This window comes from Monodon monoceros, unplaced genomic scaffold, assembly GCF_005190385.1.
Source record: "Monodon monoceros isolate NGI ecotype Baffin Bay Population unplaced genomic scaffold, NGI_Narwhal_1 Super_Scaffold_19, whole genome shotgun sequence".
Taxonomy (NCBI): domain Eukaryota; kingdom Metazoa; phylum Chordata; class Mammalia; order Artiodactyla; family Monodontidae; genus Monodon; species Monodon monoceros.
The window spans coordinates 19,085,416-19,107,411 of record NW_021703775.1 but is presented as its reverse complement, the minus strand read 5'-3'; the positions used below and the strand labels follow the sequence as shown (position 1 = coordinate 19,107,411).

The window sequence follows — 21,996 nt, the reverse complement described above, 5'->3', positions numbered from 1 at the left end:
CCTTTAAAAAATCAGATTGTCTTTTAAATGCTCAGTAGTTTCCTTAGAGGGGGTCAGACAGAGCAAGTTTCTTGAAGCTTAAAGATCAATTAATTTAAGAAAGAAAAGATTTCAAGTGTCATAAAACCTTAGTTAAATCTACCAATTTCCCTCATTCTTGCCTTCCCCCATCTGCTGCCATTCTCCAAAGCAAGAGGTGCAGGAGCATGAAATGAAGTGAGCTAAATTTCTGTTTGTGTAGGAAACATATTTCCTTGCCTATAAAGGCACACAGCATAGAGACAGTCAGACACACACACACACACACACAAACACACACAAACAAATTAAGAACACAGTATTCATGACCATCATTTGTTCTCCAGGTCTCAGGTGACAGAGTCCTGTTTACAATAGTATTTCATTAGATTTACTTGGGCTTCAGATCTTCTACATACGTGGTGTTTAGTCATACAGTGGGTAGGGGTGGCAGCAGCAAATAACAAAGCATGATTATTCTCTAGCTTTTTCTCATGGCCACATTCACAAAAGAAGAATAAAGAGGGAAAAAGTCTTAGAGATAGGAGAGAAATTCTCCAGTTTCCAATATCCATATTTCTAGGGGGTAGGGTGGATCTGTGCTTCTGATGTTTGCCAATAAGGCTTTGCTTCTGGGAGCTTTCCCTGTAAGCACACCAACACCGCCCTTAATGCACCAAGCCAGAGCAGCTTTTGGCACTGGATTTCAGGAACCTTCCTAGGAGCACATCAAATCCATGGAATCCAAGGATTGAATTGAATCCTTCAGTTGCACAATTGGGGGATTTTTTTTTTTTTTCCCAGAAAAGGTCTGTTGTCTCCTAGAGGAGGTCTCTTTATTGAGGTTTCATTATAGATGTTCCTGCAGTCCCTGCCCTCCAAGTGAGATGCTGTTTACAATGGCATTCCCAAATGATCATTCTTAGACTAAATCCAAAACCCCCTCAAAGTTATCAAAGCGTCTCTCTTCTAGAACATTACTAGTTTAAATGGGTGTTGCGTGCATGGTATGTGTCATAAAGTCATGTTTTAATTATAAACAAAATAAGATGAAGTTTCCTGGTCAGAGAAAATGAGATTATGGGGAGGTGGGTATGCGCACGCGCGCGCACCCACGCGTCTGTGCGTGTGTAAGAAGCTCTCCACCAAGGCTTAACATCTTAGAGACATTTGCAAAATATTTCTCTTGAAAGAACCTCTTAGAACCAGTATTTTTAAGCATATTGGGTTCTCCATTGGTAGGAGAGAAATCTACTAACAGCCCTCAGATTAAGTAAACCTCCTGGTGATGCCATTCTGCATTTCAAACAGCTGATTGTGCCTTTTTAGGTAGGTGGCCGGAGGCATTTGCATTTGGGGAGAGGGTGGTGTATGTTTTCTCCCCCCATCCCTCTTCCTGCTATTCAGACTTGGCTCTCTCTCCCAAAAGAAAAGGAAAAAAGAAAGATGCCAGTCTGTAAGATCATTCAGAGGGGTGAGCACCTGAGTTTGAGAAAAACTTCTGGACATGGGCAACATTAGCTCACCAGCTGTCACTCATGAGAGTTTATTTCAATCACACATTTGCTTAAATTGCTAGCTAGTGAAAGACCATCACACATACTCCTCCCCTGTCCCTTCCCCACATCGCCACCTGCTACCACTCTTGAATTTAGTTCAATAAACAACCCACACCTCTGTGGACCTGGAAACCTATGAGGTTGGGAAGGGGAAATCACTGACCCCAACACAGAAAAAAACTAAGACAACACAGGAAAGCAGGCATCACACAACAGGGCGATCTGAAGAGAGGCAGCTTTTCTGTCTTGGGTTAACAAATTATTCCTGTTTCAGTAACATTGGAACATAGGATCAAAAGCTCATTTTCCCCATCCCACCGCACCCCCATCACTTCTGTATCCCGTCTGCCCCTAAAGTCTCCTGCTACAAGCAGCACCCAGGGAGGAGTTCAGCCCAGGGTAGAATTTTCCCACTGTTCCCCAGAGCAACTAGGAGTGTGCTGTCACTGCTGAGAGCCTCAGCTTGCTGCAGTCTTACCAATAAGCTCCAGAAAGCACAGCTTTCATCACCGAACATTTGTATTCCGCCTTATTTCCCTGAGTCAGACCACAGAGAGCAGGAGATGAGGGTCTTTCACTTGAGAGAGTATGGAAAAGGGAACAAATGCTACTAAGTCTGCTGAATCAAAGGCGTAGAATAGTGAACCAGTGGCATTTGGGGGTGAGATTTTGAATCGATTTGAAAGATGCTTGTATTAAGTGCAAAAATGTTTCCTGCTCATAAGAAAATCTGTGTGGCACTGCCTTTTAAAAAGCATTTGCAATGATCTCTGCCTTAAAGGCTGAGCAAGGATGCTCAGTCCTCAGTCTGCCTTTCAATTGCTTTGAAGTGGCTAGATTGCACTGTACCCCCCCACCCCCAAATATAATATAAAGGGTCTTGCTTTTTTCAGTCCTTAATCATGTGGGGTACATCCACCTGATAAGCTGTTTGTCCTTCTTAATGTTTCAAAATGAGCCTGGCTACTTCTGAATTTCTGGATTTTCCCTGTGGCCACTAGATCACCCCTACACACACACACACACACACACACACATACACACACGGTGGGGGGAGGAAATTCTAACTGTTGCTTCACTCTTAACCAGGTAACAATTCATTTAGGTTACACCAGTCTGTAAAAACTGTAAATGCTATTTTATTTTAAACATTTTAAGTTTACAAAAAAAAAATCGATGATTGGTACCTTTTTACACTCTCAGATTCCTGAATATGGACAGATCTTCAAAGGGAGGAAGGAGTTCTCATATGAAATTTAAGATAGACTGTCCTGAAGGTTGTGGGGTGGGGTTTTGTTGTGTTTTATCTCGTTTTTGTTTTTAAGACACAATAAAGCTAAAATGTCAAGTCTCTGGGAGAGATCCCCTTGCGGTTTCAGTCAAGGAGCATATCAGAGCACAGACAGGAGACCCCAGCCTGGTGCTTGCCGGCCCGCCCCGGCTGTCCAGGCATATTTGGTAGCGCACGGGTTGGGAGCCACTGGGACAATCACACCTCGCATTCCCTGGCGGGCTGCTGGTGGCAGGTACACGAGCCATACTCGTTGATGATGACCAGGGCTCCCTCAATGTGGTTCGGTTTGTAATCAACGTAGTATTCCTGGGCAGACATGGCAGCCATCTGATGCATGGTCTGTTTCTGCTTTTGCTTCCTGCGCTGCGTCACAAAGCACTGTCTGAGCTGCCTGAGACTGGCTGGGAAGCACTTCCAAGAGACATAGAGCACCAGGACCACGATGAGGAAGGAGAAAATGAGGGCCATGGTGCCGGTGACCACCTTGTGAATCTGCACAGCGTTCTCGGCGTGTTCGCCGCCGGGGAGGGCCACGGTAGCCAGCTCAGGCGTGCTGTCGGGCTGCCCCTCCCTGCCGTCAGCGAGAGTGGTGGCCGGGCCGGCGGGGGATCCCAGGTCGCTGCGGTTGGTGACGGCGGAGAGCAGGTGGCCGCTGGTGGGCTCGGCCCCCTCCTCGCACAGGTGGAAAGCGTACACTGCGTCCAGGACGTCCTCGCCCTGTGCGTACTCGGGGCTGGCGCACTGCAAGTTGCCATCGTAGCGCCCCTGGAAGTTGCTGAGCCATGAGGCCAGGGCGCACACGTTGCGCCCACAGTCCCAGAGGTTCCCGGCCAGGGTGACGCTCGTCAGCGACTTCCAGGAGTTGAGGATACGGGGCTCGATGTAGGTGAGACGGTTGGAGTCCAGCTGCAGGGACTGGAGGTGTGGCACGGTCTCGAACACATGGGGCTCCATGTACTCGATCTCGTTGCCCGACAGGTCCATTTTCTCCAGGTTCCATACCCAGTCCAGCGAGCTGACCACAATGGCCACCTTGTTCCTCCTCAGGCAGAGCGAGTGCAGGGAGATGAGGCGGGGGAAGTGGGCAAAGTTCACCTTGACCAAGTCGTTGTGCTCCAGGTGCAGCTCGGTGAGCTTGAACAAGCCGGCGAAAGAGTTGCGCGCCAGACTCTTGAGCTGATTGTATCCGATGTCGAGAAACTTGAGGCTGCGGCAGTCCTGGAAGATGCGCACGGGCACGAACTGGATGGCGTTGGCCCGCATGTGCAGCGTGGTGAGCTTCCGCAGCCCGTGGAAGAGATCGGGCGCGAGCGCCTGCAGCTTGTTGTACGAGAGGTCCACGCTGCGCAGGTTGGGCATGGGCCGGAAGGTGGTGTTGGCCAGTTGGGTGATCTGGTTGGAACTCAGTGTGAGTTCCTTAACTCGGCGCAGTTTCTGAAAGGCGTCCCCCTGCACCGAGCAGATGTGATTGTGATCCAGATAGAGCCACGTGAGCTGCATTAACCCCGTGAACTGGCCGGCGCGCAGCTCCGAGAGGCTGTTGTAGCGCAGGGACAAGCCCAGCAGGCCGGACAGGTTGTGGGGCGCCTCGGTGAGGTTGAGCGCCTCGCAGTACAGCAGCCGCCCCTCGCACCGGCACAGCTGCGGGCACCCGCTGGGGGCGGCGGGCAGCATCTGAAAGCAGGCCCCCAGCAAACACAAGACCACCCCCGAGGGCCTCCTCAGCAGCCAGTATAGACAGAGACCGAGCAGCAGGAAATCCATTAGCGAGAATCTTTCCAGAGAGGCTGGAGAATGTCCATTGGAAGCGCTCGGTCAGAAATCTACATCATATTTTATTCCGAGGGAGGGGGAGCGGGGGAGGGGGAGAAAAGGGCAAAAATCAAATAAATACATTGAAATAAAGCAGGACCCCCCCTCCCCAAAGCCACACGTTCACCTCTAAGCATGCAGAAAGCTGGGCAGCATAGAAAGTTCACAGCCACGTAAAGATCAAAGAGATGGTGATTTGGTCCATGTTAGATGCTGGAGCAAAGGGAGGAAAAAAAAAAATCTTCGGGAAAGAATTTAATTAAAAAGTGTCTTACCCACCCTTTTCCAGAGAGTGACAACCTCCATTCAGCTGCTCCCTTTGTGTGCAGGCTAATTATATGCAGGGCGAGAGAAGACCCCTCTGTGTTTCCGAGGCAGCCCCGGTCCGCGGCCGGCGGATCTGGCAGGCGCACAATGTCTCACTTTGCTGCTCCGCTCGGGGCTGCAAGGGCGGCCGGCGAGGCGGGGAGGCGACTTCTAGGACCCGCAAGTTTCCCAACTGCGTGCGGGAGCCGGGGCTTCGCCTTCCTGCCGCTGTCCTTTCCCTCTGCAGTTCGGACTGTGACGTTGTGGGGAAAAAAAAACTCCAAACTCGGGGCTCGCGACTCCCCAGGATTTGACAGTCTGGTTAATGTCCGTCATTGGAAAGGACCACTGACCGGCGCCACCTTTTGCTCCGCGGAGACAGCCTGCCATTCGCGCCCGGGGCGGCTGCGGAGAGCGGGCTCGCTCATGCTTTGCGGGCGGCGGGGAGGTGCGGGCGGCGGGCGGCTCGGGTGGCGGCGCTGGGAGCGGGGAGCGGCGCCCGGCGCCCGGGCTCCTTCCCTCCGCCAGGCAGTGTGAGGCGCGAGCTTGCACCGGCACCTACTGCTCACTGAGTGTCGTAAGCTGCTCACGATTGTGCGTCTTCCCGGAGCACCTCAGACTTGGGCAGATTGAAAAGGGGTGGGCAGAAAACCAACATTCTCCCGAGCCACTAAAGTAATATATGTTCTTTGATGAAATGGAAACAACTTTCAGCTTTTTGGTCCATATTTCCAAAAAGAAAAAAAAAAAAAAAAGGAGGGGGGATGGAGGTTTGGAAAAGCATCATCAACGACAAGATATTTCCAAGTGGGAGACTGAAATATTCTGTTCCGCCCTCCCCTTCCCTTTGGGGAACGTTCCCCCCTCCCCCTTTAAAGCTGTCTACGTGTAAGAGATACGTAGGAATCTGTAGAGAAATCAACATTTGGTCCTTTGCTTTAGAAAAGCAACTTGAGAGAAGCTAGAGGAAAGCAATGATTGTGGGGATTTGGCTGAGATTTTTCTTTTTTCCCTTGCGGGCACTGGAGTTCTGCAGTAAGCCAGCAATTTTAGGTGGTGGGTGGGGGAATGCTTTCCAAACTCAGCGGATTTGGAAAGCCATCCTGGTCCTGGCGGTAGACCTAGAGTGGCAGAAACCTATGTCTGTGTACAGGGAGTTTTTCTTGCCCGAGATCCCTCTGGGGCTTCACCAGTCTCCATAGATGTCTGTGGGGTCCCGGGTGGATTAAAGAAAGATTCTAATGTCTGACACCGGGAGGGCTGACCCTGACGTGCTACTCATGGTGATTACAGAACCCTGCAGTACACTCCGCTCCAGGAGAATGTGCGAGAGGATGAGAGGAGAAGGGGTAGTTTAAACCCTCACGAAGCCTACCCCTTTCTATATATACACCCAGTACTTAATCTTTGAGACTGTTACTAAATTGTATCATCTGAGCATGAAGAGGTCTTGGCCTGATTATTTCCATTAACACTCATTTATGGATGGGCTCCTTAAGCTTCTTATGTTGAGCTCTGTCTTGTTCCAGCTGGTCTGGAGAGGGTCTGCATTGCTGTTGTCAGGGACCTGTTGGTCATCTGTTAAAAAAAAAAAAAAAAAAAAAGAGAAACCCAGCTGGAAGTGAGTGGATAAGCCTACCTTCTTGACAAATATGCCCAAGGAGGAAATAGGGAGAATCCAATGTGAATTTCCAGCTCCTCACTTCTAATTCCCATCATATCTGACTCTTAGGAACTGAAAATAAGTGGGCATTATCTATAGTTGTGCTCTCATTGATAAGAATGAGGTGGATTACCAAAGCTCCAGGGTTGGGCTGGCTTTGGACAAATAACTAAGTTGCTCCTTACATTCAAGCTAAAGACACTACTAACCAGTGGAATCAAAGTCACCAAAGACTAGTAGTACTTTTCAGGAAAAGTTTTATGAACAGGGGCATGAATCATTCCGTTTCGTATTCCTCTGAGCTCTGGCCTGGTCATTCATCTCTGAGATGCATCCTTCAATTGGAAAGAAAACAAAGCTGAAATGTCCTAGACGTCACATGCTGCCTTAGGAGCTAAAAGAGACATTAGAAAATCTGAATTTTGCACATGACGAAACTGAGGTACAGAGACATCGGGTGATTATCCGAGGTCTCACAGCTTGTTACTGGCACAGATAGGTTATTTTCTGTCTCGCACCAAAGTGGTGGCCTTCCTTTCCCATTCTTGATGGTCACCTCTCCAGCCCTCTTGCCTCCTGCCTGACTCTGGACTGGGCACTGGCACCTCCAGGGTGCTGCGGAACATTTTAACAGACAGACAATTTCACCATCAAGAGTTTTCACCTCTTGCCAAGACAATTATTCCTCACAGCAAGCCGGCTGATTGAGCCATAAACTCTAAAGGGTTGGGGAGCTGGGGCAGGCAGGGGTAAACATTGGCCAACCATTCAGCAAGTATTGTGAGTACAAGCCACCCAATCCCCATGGCTGCTAGGAAGAAAATTCTCCTAATGCAGGCAGCTTGCAAAGTGGTGCTAGAGCCTGCCAAATGGGCAAGAAGAGGTCCCACTTTGGATGTCACTTGATTTGTAGAGCTGGTACAGAGGCAGAAAAGAGTTCAGTGTTGGCAAGAAGGAAGGAAAATAAAATTAAATTCACTGCATTTATATGTGAGCTTTCTTCTAAGTATGATACTCAAAACGTAGAAGATATGTCTAGGCTGTAATTAAAAAATACATATGTACATATATATTGCTTTTCACATTATTATCCTGCAAATCATTTCATCTGGATGGTGTCTTTAAATCTTTCCCACTTCTAATGTGGCAAGTTTGCATCTTTTCTACGGTTTTAAACCCCTTGGCAGAACCGTATACATTAACAGATTGAAATGAGCTTTATTGAAATTTAGCTATTCTAAGTCATCTAAGTTGCAGAATCCCAATTTATTATGTATTTAAAGCATACCAGCCCTGATTAAATCAATGCAAATTAGGTTAAATAAGAACAACATGAATCAAGTGTTTCAGCAAAGTTGAGTCGAGAAACGACAACTTTTGAGTCACCAAAGCAGGCTGATATAGCTGGTTTTCATGAGTTTTAATGTCATGCCTCTTAGGGTCCAACACACTAAAAAGTAAAAAAAAGGAAAGAGCTCACATAAACTTCTTTCTTTCCTCACGTTTGATCTCTCATAACTCTTTACCTCTCTTGTGAGAACATCTAATGCATCAGGCTGTAATGTGACGATTGTGTATATACATGATCAAGCTCTTTTTCTGGGCTAAGCACAGGTTTCTTTTGGTAAATGTCTTCTCCTTCAGCGTCGGATGCTGCTGAGAGATATTTTACACACTTTAAAAACACCCTTGTTATTTTCCGTGTTTGTATGGGGAAAGATATTTAACGTATCTTGCTGAACTGCCATAGTAGCTGAGCAAGAAAGGCACCTCAGGCCATTAGGCCAACATGTGATTGGGGAGTGGGGTAAGAAAGGATAAGAATCTTGAAAACGTGGACTCAGCAAATGGGAAGGAACTCAGGGGTACGTGAAGTATGGATCTGATTGCCACAACACAATCTGGAACTAAGAGGTGGAAGAGCAAGCTCTATGCAGCTGGAGAGGCCAGAAGTATAGTTTGGAGGAGGGAGAGGTAATTAATTCCTCCTCTTCTAAACCTTATACTGATACATTAACCTTTGCATAATAAACCCTCCTTGCTTCTTCTTGGTACTTTATGTTGTGATGGGGTGCTAGGGGAGTGGTCACATACAGTTGTTGTTGTTTTTTTTTTCTTGAAATGTTGTACCTCTCCCATTTCATCTCAACTGAAGGCCACCTCCAATTTGTTTATTTGAGTCAAAATAGTTTGTGAACATAGAGGTGAAAGTGACAAAAGTCTGAAATGAGCATGCATTCTGAGGATTGACCTTCCAATAGTCATCTTTGGCAGTGTTCAAGGAAAGACAAATTCAAGTGGTGATTTTAATGTTCTGTCATTGCTTGCTCCAGCCTGGACCTTGGTCTTTATGTGGTTGTCTTTACTTTTCAGGAGCAGTGAGCACTGGCTTTTCTTTAAAAGGAAACGTTTAGATGTAGGGGAGGAGGGTGGGAGTCACAATTTCAAAAGGAGAGAATTAACTCTGTTGTTACTGTGGGCACACAGCATATAACTGGCCTTTTACAGAGCACCTCTGAAGATGTATATGGGGCCAAAGGGTGAGGGTTGTAAGGTTTCTCTCGGGAGATCCACTTAGGAGGAACACATTAAAAAAAGGTCATTTTTCTTATCAAGCTTATCCTCCTCTTAAAACAAGGTAGTGCTATGGTTAGCACTAAGGCAGCACCTAACATCTTGCATTGATATTAAGTCATGGGAGTAAACCAAAGAAATGCAATTACTTAGTGCTTTCCTCCCGGAGCTTTAGGTAGGGAAGAGCAGCAGACACTGAGAGACTTAGCCGGTAATAATTATATATGGCCCAGTGCTTGAGAGTAAATGTCTCTAGAACATACAAATGTGAAGAGCTGACAGGTCAAATGGGACCAGTGAAGGAAGTAAAGTGTTTGAAGTAGTTTAAGGGCTCAAGGCTCACTGACTGGAGAGATGGGCATCGTGAAGGCATACCTATGATGGGGAACTGAAATGCATATATCATGATGAGTGGATTAATTCCCTAGTTCTCCGGGGGAAGAAGATATACAGGGACAAATGGAATCTGTGTTGGGAGAGGAAGGAAGTTGGTAAAGGGCTTCCAAACATTCGCTATATTAAGACCATCCATTGGTCCCCAGACCTAGTTCTTTCCCTAGGCCTGGTTTTATAAATACTGGTGATAAACCAAGCCTGCTTTGTATGATACATCTTATGTGGGAAGTGTGTGTGACTTTAGGTATGTGACCAACCTTGAGAAATGACATCACAGCTAGTGTAATAACTTTTGAAGATAACCATTGTTAATTGGATGATTACCATTTGCCATTAAATGAACTGTAAACTTTTTTTTAAAAGGGTTTCCAATGCTATACTGAAAATTTTAGTTTGCTGTATTCTTCTAGCCTCTAAGACTGAACACCTTAGGGTTATCTTTGACTTTTGTAATAAATACCTGGGTTAGTTCCTGAGGCCTGTTCTGCTGTCCTGGGCCCCTTTCTATAAGCTCCCTCTGCACTGCCATGTGCTCTGATCATGCCATATTATACCTAACTGCTGTATATACTCTCTCCATCTTTGCTTGCCTTCATTCTAGCCATCCTCCAAGGCTGATGTCAAATTTCCTCTATGACGTTTTTCTTTTTTCTTGCCCATGCCACGCGGCGTGTAGGATCCTAGTTCCCTGACCAGGGATCAAACCCATGTCCCCTGCAGTGGAAGCACAGAGTCTTAACCACTGGAGTGACAGGGAAGTTCCCTTCTATGACTTCTTAACTGATTCCCATGTAAAGTGATCTCTTATTCCTCTGAACTATATTAGCAGCTTACCTTTACCAATACTGCTCCTGGCGTGGTTCACTTTATATGAGTGTGGCAGCCATTTCTAATTATAGTATTTTAGAACTGAATGGGACCTTAACATCTTGGAGATTAGGAATAAAAAGACTTCAGCTGGGGTTCCTTGCTTTGCCATGTTCTCTCAGTTTGATCCTACACAGGTCACTCCATTATCAGCGAAACAGGACCAAGGATGGCTATCTTAAAGGATTCTTGGGGAAAATTCAATGATATCGTGTATATTCGAATTTTGCAACTTGAAAATATAAGCATAGGACTAGCAGGCCTGGATCATGTTAGAAAGGCAGAAGTTTAGGGTGTCTTCCTAGACCCATTGAATCAAATCTGCATTTTACCATTAGTTCCAGGTTAAAATTAAATTTTAAGAAGCACTCTGTTGGAGCACTCACAAATTCTATCCTGAAAAAGTAACTCAAGTATCATTAATTTCCTAGTTTATAATTCAGGAATTGAAGGGCCAGAAATGTTAAGTGATTGCCCAAGATGGGTGCTAGAATTTGGACAAAAACCTCACGTCTTCTGAATCTTGTTCTCTGTCCTGTTAGATTTCAAACATGTAGAATGTGAAGTCTGTGTCTATCTCAGTACTTAGCACTTAGTAGGGCTCTTAATAAAGTTTGGTTTTACTGTTGGTAAGGCAGTAAGTATAGAGAGCCCTTGTACATGCTAGCCTTAGGCAGTTCCTGGCTTATATTACACCTCAGTTTTCTTATCACTGTCAATCTGTATGTATTTCTCATGGATGTCTAAGTGTTACCTTTTTATTATAGAAAAATGAAAAATGGGAGAAAAAAGCAAGAAAAAATATTTTAAATGAAGATTGTCACCTAAAATTCAACCACCTGGAGATAAACTATTAAGTTTTGAGTACATATTCTTTTAGAATTTTACTATTTCACATATATCTATATTTTCTAAAAATATGATAACATTATACATATTACTTTGTAACTATTTTTTTCATTGTTGATATATTCCCATATCCAGAATACAAATTGATAGGATCATCTTCAATGGCTACAGACCATTCTATTTATTTTACCCATCCCCCTTTTTTACCAATTATGTTGTTTATGGTTTTTAGCTCTTATGAAATGACTGGGATGAACTTCCTCATACATATACTACTATAGACTGGATGTTTGTGCCCCCCAGAATTCATATATTGAAACCTAATCCCCAATGTGATGGTATTCGGAGGTGGGGCCTGCCAGAGGTTATTAGGTCACGAGAGTGGAGCCCTCATGAATGAGATTGGTGCTCTTATAAAAGAGACCCAGAGAGCTCTCAGGCCCTTTCTGTCATGTGAGGACACAGTGAGAATATGGATGTCCATGAACTAGGAGGCAGGCTCTCACCAGATACTGAATCTGTAGGTGCCTTGACATTGGACTTCCAAGCCTGCAGAACTGTGAGAAAGAAATGTTTGTTGTTTAACCACCAAGTCTATGGTAGTTTGTTATAGCAGCCTGAACAGACTAGGACATATACCCTTGCACATTTAGGCAACTGTGTCTTTAAATTTTAATTCCAGAAGTAGTATTGGTATTCAAAGAGTGGAGAGTTTTAAAAGACTTTCAATACATAAGGCCAGATTATCCTCCTGAAAGGTTGTACATATTTCACCCTCAATATCTCTTTTGCTGCTTTCTTCTTCTCCTTGAGAAACTCCATTACAACACAGATAGAAACATCTTTTGGTTCCCTTTCCTTCATCTGGCTGGGGCACCGACTGAGATCCCTGTCGGAATCTGTTCTTGGTGCCTTGGAACCATCCTTCCTTCCCATTGCCATTTCCTCCCTCCTTCCTGAAGAGGCAGGTGGAGGCTTGGGCTTTGGGGTCTTCAGTGTTCCCTCTGGGAGCTCACGAGCATTTCATTGCCAATCTTATTAAGTGGCTGTCCAGCCAAATTATTTTTGCAAAGGTGTTAATGTCTGAAAATAGTTTAATGCCGTGTTACTTAAAATACTCTGTGGAGGTAAGAATGTTTAAATATATTTGTGAAATGCACTAGACTCTGTTCTTTGCTATTCACAACACACTATCTCAATCACGAGAAATCTTGTTTTTCATGGTTTCACCCACTTATTTGGGACATCTGTTAACATCAAACCAATGTGCCAAAACAGCTTAGGAAGCATTTATTTAATTGTAAACCCATAGGTATATTTGACTTTAACTTGGCTCTCACCATACCAAGAAGTGATTCTAAGGTTTAGATCTCAAACACTGTAACAGGATGCTGGTGCAGGAATCAGTTTTCTGTCAGGCCCCAAGAATTTATGGGGATAGCCAGACAACTATAGTTCTTCTGCTTGGTATTAGCAAGTCTTACCTCCTCATCCTAGCCACAAGTAATGGAACCAATTTGATTCTGTAGTAAGTTCTGTCCCTGATACATCTTGGCATTTAATTATCTTGTTTTCCAGATGTTGCTAATTTTGTCTTTGCAGGTAAAATGAAATTCCTTAAGGAAAGACTTGTTATTTTCCTGCTTTTAGTCTCCTTTAATATCTACCTCTAAAGATGTGAAAGACTATCATATATGAGAAACCATATACAAAGAGCATTGGAATTGCCACATTACAGTGATAAACCTGCCCCCTTTCCTCTTAGTGCAGTCTGGCACAGTGCTGGCTTTGTAGAGATTCTTGTTGAATCGACTTTATTAACTGGTTTGAATTCTTGCCTAATCAATAGCCTGGGGAATCTGAGCTAAATATAAAAAGCCTTTATATTACATTGACGTATAGGCACAAATTATTAACCCAGGAAGGTGCAAACTTTCGAAGTCACACACATTAATGCCATTTATATGTGGCTTCATTTCACAGATCTAGTTTGTATAGGAAATCCCCCACCATCCATGAGCAGTGAGCCTTCTGTAGTAAATTAACCAGTTGGATGCATTTATGTCTTTATTCCATCATCTCCCATTCTCTGGAACCACTTCTTAATCTCTCACAGGCACCTTGAGAATACCTTTTAATAATTTAGCATAAATGTCTGTTGCTGTTCTTATTTTTTTTCGTTAGTTTAAGTCAAATGGAGATTTAGCTGATGAGATAAAGTTAGATAAAATGTGGTGCCTGCCTTAGGTATTCTTAGATCTGGAGTGGAGGTGATGGGTAACAAGGCAGTATGATTCATGCTATGGCAGAGATGTAAGCAAGAACTGGGATTGGAGAGATTTCTCTAGCTAATTGAGCGAGGACAGTCAGAGGAGGTGGGAGAAAAGGAGGAGGGGTTGACCAGATAGACAGAGGGAGGCCACTCCGGTCAGTAGGCAAAGTCTGTGAAAAAACTACAGGGGCTTCTGAGATGCTTATGGTGTCTGGAGCACAGGAATGAAAGAGAGGGGATTGTGGAGAGATGAGACTGGAGTTTTAGCTCAGAGCCAGATTGGGAAGACCTTCAACCTGGATTATGATTTCCAAAATGTGGGTACAAGGAATATAATCCTGATGATGGTCTTGAACACGAAGGGCAGGGAAAAGGATACTGAAATCAAGGAGAGCAGCTGGGAGCTTCCCATATCTGCCCAAGTGAGATATTGTGTGAGGCTGACTATATTAACATAAGAGATGGACATGACAGGATAAGTACAAAAATAGTTTTGCGATGGGATTGACAATCTTTTAAATGGTGCTTTTTCCAAGAAACAATTTAAGATGATTTCAATGAATGGATTGATTTAGGGTAGATGGGAGGAAAGGAAGAATAAGATGTGAAGGAAAACTCTAACTTATAGAGCTAAGAGTAAGCAGTTAACCCTGGCGGTCCAGTGGTTAGGACTCCAAGCTCTCACTGCCGAGGGCCTGGGTTCAATCCCTGGTTGGGGAACTAAGGTGCCACAAGCTGTGAGGTGCAGCCAAATAAATAAATAAAAAATAAGAGTAAGCAGTTAGAGATGTGGACAGAGGTTACATCTGGATCTAAAGATCAGGGAATCCCTGGAACTTGCTTGGTAGTTACAGTGGTCGCAGTATATGCAAATCCTCGAGGAGAAAGATTAGAATACAGCTGATGTACAATCAGAGGCCTTTGCAGTCTGGTAAGGTGCTGTGATGTGGGAAGCAGCTGGGTGATAGGGAGTATATGGCCTGTGCTATCTGCAAAGTACATGGTTTGATTAAAGGCTTTCAAATTCTAATTTTTAAGAATCCTATTCTATTCATAAGCAAGTGACACTGCAGGCGTTATTCAGCTTGTGGAATACCAGTTTGAAAAGCTTCTTTTAACGTGATGATTCTCAACGTGGAAGAATAGGAGGGAGCAGAGGAGGTGGAGGTCACTTCAATAGGAGGCACAAAGTAAGGAACACTGCCCAAGTCCGTAGTGAGCAGCTTTTAATATATAGTCATGTCCATGAGACTGTGAGTAATAGGTATTTCACATGGCTGTGAAAAAGAAAAACTATGGTGGAGATTGACAGGTTTTGAGACGAGCCCAGATGGTCAAGGACCATCAACATTGGGAGAGGCTGCCCAACAGTGAGTAAACCTGCAAAGGAACAATGCAACACCAGTGCTGTCTGTCTAAGGACTCTGGGTCAAGGACTGGCTGATGTTGAGTCCTTCCCCCAAGAGGGTTTGCCATTGGCATCTCATATCAGTGTAAGATCATTCCTTTGTAACTGAGCCTAGCATTACCTTCTCAAACATGAAACAGGTGAGGGCTGGAGATCATGTCCTTCAGAGTGTAATTCTGTATTTGCATCTTAGCAGAAGAATTGGGACACTGAATAACTTACTGCAAGGAACTTTTGAAGTTTCTGACTCTGTGCTAGGCTAAAACAGTGTTCTGCCATTTACAAACTGTGTGACCTGGGCACGTGACTTAACTTCTAAACAGGAAGATTCAACATAGTAAAATACAAGGTAAAAATAAATTTAATTATAATATAGAAAAATAGTTCAAATCCTATTGCAGTAACTACTGATATCCATTTCTATTATATGAGACCAAAATTATACCACGTAGAATGAAGACGAGAAGGAAAAAGCACAAATGGTGTTACGCACCTCTGACAAACTCTTATTGCTCCTTCTTAAGTATCAGTTCATAGCTTAGAGGCTGCATGAAAAAAATAAAACAAAGCCAACAAACAAAAACCTTGGTGGTTAAAACGACAATCATTTTATTTAGCTCATGGTCCTGTGTGTTGGGTCAGATCTTCTGTATAAGCCAGCTTGACTGTGGTTAACTGGAGAATTAGCTGGAGACTGTATAACCTAGGATGGCTTCACTCAAAGGGATGGCGATTGGCAGGCTGTTAGCAGGGGGACCTTGCTTCTCTTCCATGCGGCCTTTCATCCTCCAGAAGGCTAGCTCTGGTGCAACTGTGTGGTGATTGAAGGGTTTTAAGAGCAGCAAGAGACTGCAAGTCTCAGTGCACAAGTACTTTTCAGGTCTTGCCTCCAGCAGGTTGCTATTGTCTGTTGTCCAAAGCTAGTCATGTGGTCATCCTGACTCAAGGAAAGGAGAAAGAGGCTTCATCTCTGCATGGATGAGGAAGAATTTTGGGTCATTTTTGTAGGTTAAATAAAATAGTACTGGCTTAATGTTACTATAACTGTTAAGTGCAATACTAAATGCTCTAAAGTGATTTTTATTTCTCAAGCCACGTGACCCAAACAGCATCATCCTTAAACACAAGGACCAGCGGAACAAGCGTCACCTAGAGCTTGTTAGAAATGCAGACTCTCAGACTCCACCCAAGATATACTTGAATTAGAATCTACGTTTTTACAAGATTCCTAGGTGATTCATAAGCCCGGTAAGGTTTTTGAAGCACTGTATCTTTTCTCTGTTCCTCATAATTCCCTTTCCTAGGTTGCTATGTTCTCCTGTTGAGTGATAGATCTTTGATTTTTAAAGGTGCCAGAACTGTTTCCTCTGTACAATTGAAACAGAACAAACACAGGCTTAAACAGTAAAACAGGTTGCTTCACAGCATGAGAGAGAGGGTATAACATTTTTCTGCTCAATTGTCCTTTGCCTATAAAAATAGAAATTTAAAATTAAAATAACAGTACATAAATATTAAAGAATATTGTATTTAACTGGGAAGAACCATTTAGACGTTAGAACAATTTTTAAAGTAGAAACAGCTAGGCACATACTTATTTAAACTGAACTTTTATATTCCTGAGCAGTTGCTTAACTGGATCTTGGTTTTCTGAAGGTTGAAAAATTGATGCTCCAATCTTAAGACCACAAGTTAAATATCTCTAGGAAACGTACAGGTCCCTAGGTACTGTTAGGCCTTTATACAAGTAATAAGACCAGTGGAACTTATTAAGCTTCTAGCATGTGCAAGTCACTGGTCTAAGTCAAGCATTACTGTAGTTTGTTGGATTCCCTTCATTTCGGACCCCAGAAGTGAGGCAGGGGAGTATGTAGGAGAGGCTAAGCTTTCCACGATACAAGTTTATTTCACCAGGCTGAGGACAGACATGGGCATCTAAAGGACCTAGAGCTTTTCTCAACTTTTGACTTTGTTTTAAGTGAAGGAACCTGGTTACCATGACCAACACTCTCCTTTAGTTTGCCTTTCACCTCAAGGCTGAACAGAAAAAGAGAGAGGAGAGAGAGAGAGAGAGAAATTTTCCACTAAAGCCTACTGCTGTCATTCTGTATGAAGCCTGCTTTGGGTATTTGCTCTTTTCAGAAGAGAATTACTTATTCTTTGAAGCTATAACTAATACTGTTTTCAATGTATATGCTTTGGGGCCCTGTTCTTGTCAATCAGTCAGCCCACCAGTTAGGAGTTAACAAATATCTGTTGAGCACTTAACACATGCAGGCATATTCTAGTCTCTGAATAAGACTGAGTAACTTTGTAAGCAAACAGACATATAAGGTAATTTTTAGATACCGAATAGCTAGGGAAAGTTAAAATAGAGCCATGTGGATGAGAGAAATTGAGGGAAGGGGCCTACTTTATCTAAGGTTAGGCAATGCTTCCTTGAGGAGGTGACATTTGAGTTGAAACCTGAATAACGAGGAGGAGGCAGCCAATTAAAGCTCCAGGAGATGTGAACTCCAAGGAGAGGGAATAGCAAGAGCCAAGGCCCTAAGGCCAAAACAAGCCTATGTTCATGAACATGTGAAATAGCTAGCACGCTGGATCCTGTGTGATGGGATTGGAGACACAAGAGGAATGTTGAACACAAGATAACCTCCTTAAAGGGTCGATGTACCTTTTGATAAATCTTCACTCCATAAATGTTCATCAGCACCTTCTATGAGATTCTACCACTTTCCCGATATATATGTGGAAATCAGGGCATCGAAAACCTAAGCCACTTACTTAACACAGCTGGTATTGGTGATAAGAGATGTTTCTACATTCCCTGGATCCAAGTATGGGGCACCTAAGAAGGCTGCATACCAATCAGTCTTTTGGCCAAAGAATTCTTCTACAGTCTTCCTTCCCCCTGGGGTTCATCCAGAGGAGACCCAGCAAAAGAGAAGGTGGGGCAATTTAAATTTGCCTCCTGGATTCCCACTCCTCTTGGCACCCTCCAACCATCTGTTGCTATTTGTGTAGAAAAAGAATGGGACAGCATACCAACGACCACACGCATTCAGAAATCTCATTCTGTGTGTGGGAGTCTGGGTTCATCAACAAGTTGCTCAAACTCTCCCTGCACTTACAACACCAGTCTAAACATAATCCGGTAAAGGCACGAGAATAGGTGACGATCAGCTGTGTGAGACTGAGATGGAGTGTCTAAATTCACCATATGCTACTTCCTAGTAAGTGTCTTCTGCAGCAAGTACGTTGTTTTTTCAGCATCCTTTAAGTAAATAATGCTCATTTCAATGCTGTATAGCCTCTACACTGTCCTTCCTATTCTAACCCTACTAAATCCCACTTCCTTTATGAGGACAGCCATTCTCCAGACTATCCACCCACAAATCCATATAGCCGCCCATCCATTCAACTACCATGTCATGGGTACTTACTCTTTCATTAACTGTGCTAAGTACTAGGATGTATAAGACACTTTGGATAGTACTCCATTCTTTGAAGATTTCATTCATTAGTGGGGAATCACAGTCCTAGAAATCCATATTAATCCCTACTTTCTTTGAATTATGACTCATCTACAAACTAAATGTTCTGCTACATGCTGTCTAAAATTGCTCTCTAGTTGTTTCTAAGCCCCTTTCCCTATTTTTTCCCACATTTCCTAGGTTGAAATTTCTCAAGAGCAAAATCCAGATTATATTTCTGGTGTAGTGGTGTGTCCTGATCATAGAGTTGGAATATCCATGTTTAAATTCCGGTTTTGCCACTTATTAGCTCTGTGGTTTTAGGGTACATTTCTTCTGTATACAGAGAATGGAAGTTGGTTGGGAGGATTTCTAAGATCCCTTCCAGCTCTGACCTTCATGAATCAGTGAATTCTAAAGTACATAACAAGGGCTGGAAAGTGAAGGTGACACTCAGTATAAAGGTGTTGTTAGCTTATTTCAGAGGCTTCTAGCTCTAACCTATTTATGTGGTGGGTGGTCTTCTAACTGTGATGCACCTTTGCCCCCCACTTATAGACTGAAACAGGGTAAATACAAAACCAATAAAAAAATCATATTGGATCCTTCTCTTGAAGCCAGGCCTTTGGACAGGGCCTTCAGCTAGGCAGGGATTCTCTCCCAGTCCTTAGAGCAAGACAGACAGGAGATATACCTGTTTCTACCTTTATTGGGTTGCTACATCTTACACTAGTACACTAGACATTCAACATTAGCGGTATCAGAATGGTACCGCTAATGTTGATGGATGCTTGTTGAACAATTCATAACTGGTGATTAAAGGAAGATAGGATGTTAGGGGTTCAGTGCTATTCTTTGGGAGCTGCTGTCAAAGGGAGAACCCCATCCTTCACCAAACCCTATTACAGACACGAGCCTGGTCTGGTTGTAGCCCTCTCTACTCAAACAGTTGCCTTGAGTTCCTTTGACCATATGCATAGGTTAACTATGTTCAGATGGTAATAACCCTGTATGGGTAATTACTTATTTTAAAGATAGGTCATTCTCTGAATGAATTTAATTTCATCTACCTGATTTCAGTATAATCGGTGTTTGAAGGATGCCTGCAAATTTGAAGTGATTTTAATGGAATTCAACCACTTCCTTTCAGTGCAATGGCCTAACAAGGGCTGATGGATACCAACCATTTTATTATTGTTGTTTTTGTTTCAAACAGCTAAATAGTTGTTTCACAAAATGCAACAGGCATATTGCCAAACTTGCCACATCCCTTTGAGCCCAAAGTTTGTTTCATTACATAATATGGTGAATAGTACATCTCTCCTATAGTTGTTATGAACATTGCAAAGGCTTCCGAAATCTTTTTGAGATCCAAGTGTACCGCTCAGGATATTATTCAACCAATGTGGAAAGGAAAGTACTGTTTACTTTGATGGTTTTGCTCTTTCAGAAACCCTGAGAGCTGAAAAAGGGAAGCAATACTGTGTGACTTTGTTGATGTGGCTATAGTAATGCTGTATCTGGGTCTCCAGTTCCAGGATTCTGTCTACTCTGTTTCCATTGCCAGCTAGAACATCATTCCAGCTGTCATAAGCATTCTTGATTTGTAAAGTAAACTACATGGCATTTACCACCCACCTGACTGCAGTGGTGTCAGGAGGGTTAAAATGAAACATATTTAAAAGCCTTCCAGAAATGTTTGATGTTCTGTATAAAGACAATAGCAACTCATGAACTGGGTCTCTTCTGCAGCAGGGAGAGCATCTCTTCCTCTAGCCTGCTGGTAAGAAATGAGGCAATGTTTTCCACCCAACTGTTCAGGAACAGATAAGGGAAGAATTGCATGTTAAAGTAATAATCAGAATGTCGGGGAATAATTTTGCTTTGATTCTGAGATTTACCTACTGTCTTAATCTTGGGAATTATATTTCATCCATTTAATAATTTTAAACAACTCAAGGATAAATGTATATGTTAACTGTCAGGACCTAAGTTTCTTCTTCCATAAAATGGGATTAATGTTCTTGCTTTATAGAACAACTTTAATGAAGTAAACTTGCTGATACATATACTGTTAGTTTTAAAGTTGCATTCTACACCTGGGAGGTAGAATGCAACTTTAAAACTTCTTCATTATTATTTTAATTTTTCTAGCATTTAGGATTGTCATTCCCTTCTTTGGCCAACAGGCCATTTCCCAACAAAATGGGAGATGTCGATGGGAAGAGAGCTTTAGTGTTCTAAAGTTTACTAGCTGTTTATCTCCTTGGGCTCCAGCAGGCCTAGTACATGCCTCTAGGACTGAACTATGATTTACCTTCTGTGAACTGTGATACAGTCAGCTGCTTGCCTCACAGAGTGGTTAAGTAAGGAACAGGCAGAATATTTGAAATCACCTCCAGATAATTGCCATGTGGAGGTATAGCCTTTACTTATTTTCATTCTTCTTATTATTTTATTCCTTATCAAGTATGGTATGAAGAGAGGTGACTAAAAAATTACTTCATTAGACTTAGACTTAATTATCAATATTAGACTTAACAATTATTAATGTCTTGCCACTATTTCATTATCAGTTGTATTTTAAAGTAAATCATGCATCTCGTAACATTTTACTCCTAAACATTTTTAATATACATCTCAAAAAAAGAACATTTTTATAACCATAATACCATTATCACACCTTAGCAAATAGATGATAATTCCTTAATATTACTAATACACAGTCCATATTCAGATACCTCCCATTATCCCTCAATTTTTTTTTTTTTGAAGTATATTTGAATCAGGATACAAACCACATCTCCACATTTCATTCCGTTAGGGAGGTGATGTCTCTGAAGGGACAGAGGAGGAAGATAACCATAGGAATTCCTCTAAGCAGCTGAGTCAATCAGAGTGTGCCTTATGGACTCAGTGTGCCTTATGAACAATAATATTCATTAATGTTCTAATGTTCTAATGTTCTAATTAATGTTCTAACATTAATATTCATTAATGTTCTAATGTTCTAATTAATGTTCTAAGATCCCTTTCATTAATGTTCTAAGATCCCATCCCTTTCAGTGCCTTATGGACTCAGTGTGCCTTATGAACATTAATATTCACTCATTCATTCATTCATTCAAGTATTTTTTTAAATGTGCTAGCCACTGTAGCTGATATAAAGATAAATTCAGCATAGTAGTTTCTTTGACATGCTCATATATAAAAATGAATAAAAGAATCAATATAAGAAAAGTCCATAACTGACATAACATGGAAGAACTCAAAACCTACCAAGTAAATATTTACCATGGTTAGAGTAGAATGGAAAGGCCTCTTGGACAAACAAGAAAGTGTGACTTGAATTGAGAGGGTTTGGTGATTCCACGTGGTGGGGGAGTGGGGGAGATGGCCCAAGGGAAAGCATATTATGATGGTTCTCCAGGCATGACTGGAAGTGAGGAGGTCCTGGACCAAGTCTGAGTGGTGGGAACAGAAATACACCCAGGGGAGTATTAAT

General features: G+C 42.9%; 2 protein-coding genes and 1 non-coding gene across 6 annotated transcripts in view; 2 read left to right on the top strand and 1 right to left on the bottom strand.

The window, feature by feature from the left end:
- Positions 1–21,996, top strand: part of CTNNA2 (catenin alpha 2) — a 1,229,110-nt gene that overhangs the window by 867,711 nt on the left and 339,403 nt on the right. The gene's annotated exons all lie outside the window — the stretch shown is intronic.
- On the bottom strand, positions 2,697–5,566 carry LRRTM1 (leucine rich repeat transmembrane neuronal 1). The gene is made up of 2 exons (XM_029231358.1): positions 4,963–5,566; positions 2,697–4,694 (listed from the first exon to the last, which is right to left on the bottom strand). The coding sequence occupies exon 2, from the start codon at positions 4,633–4,635 to the stop codon at positions 3,067–3,069; it is 1,569 nt and encodes a 522-aa protein (XP_029087191.1). The 5' UTR covers positions 4,636–4,694; positions 4,963–5,566; the 3' UTR covers positions 2,697–3,066.
- Positions 9,693–9,815, top strand: LOC114901195. Its single transcript, XR_003795073.1, has one exon. It is a non-coding gene; the product is annotated as a small nucleolar RNA SNORA72 (small nucleolar RNA).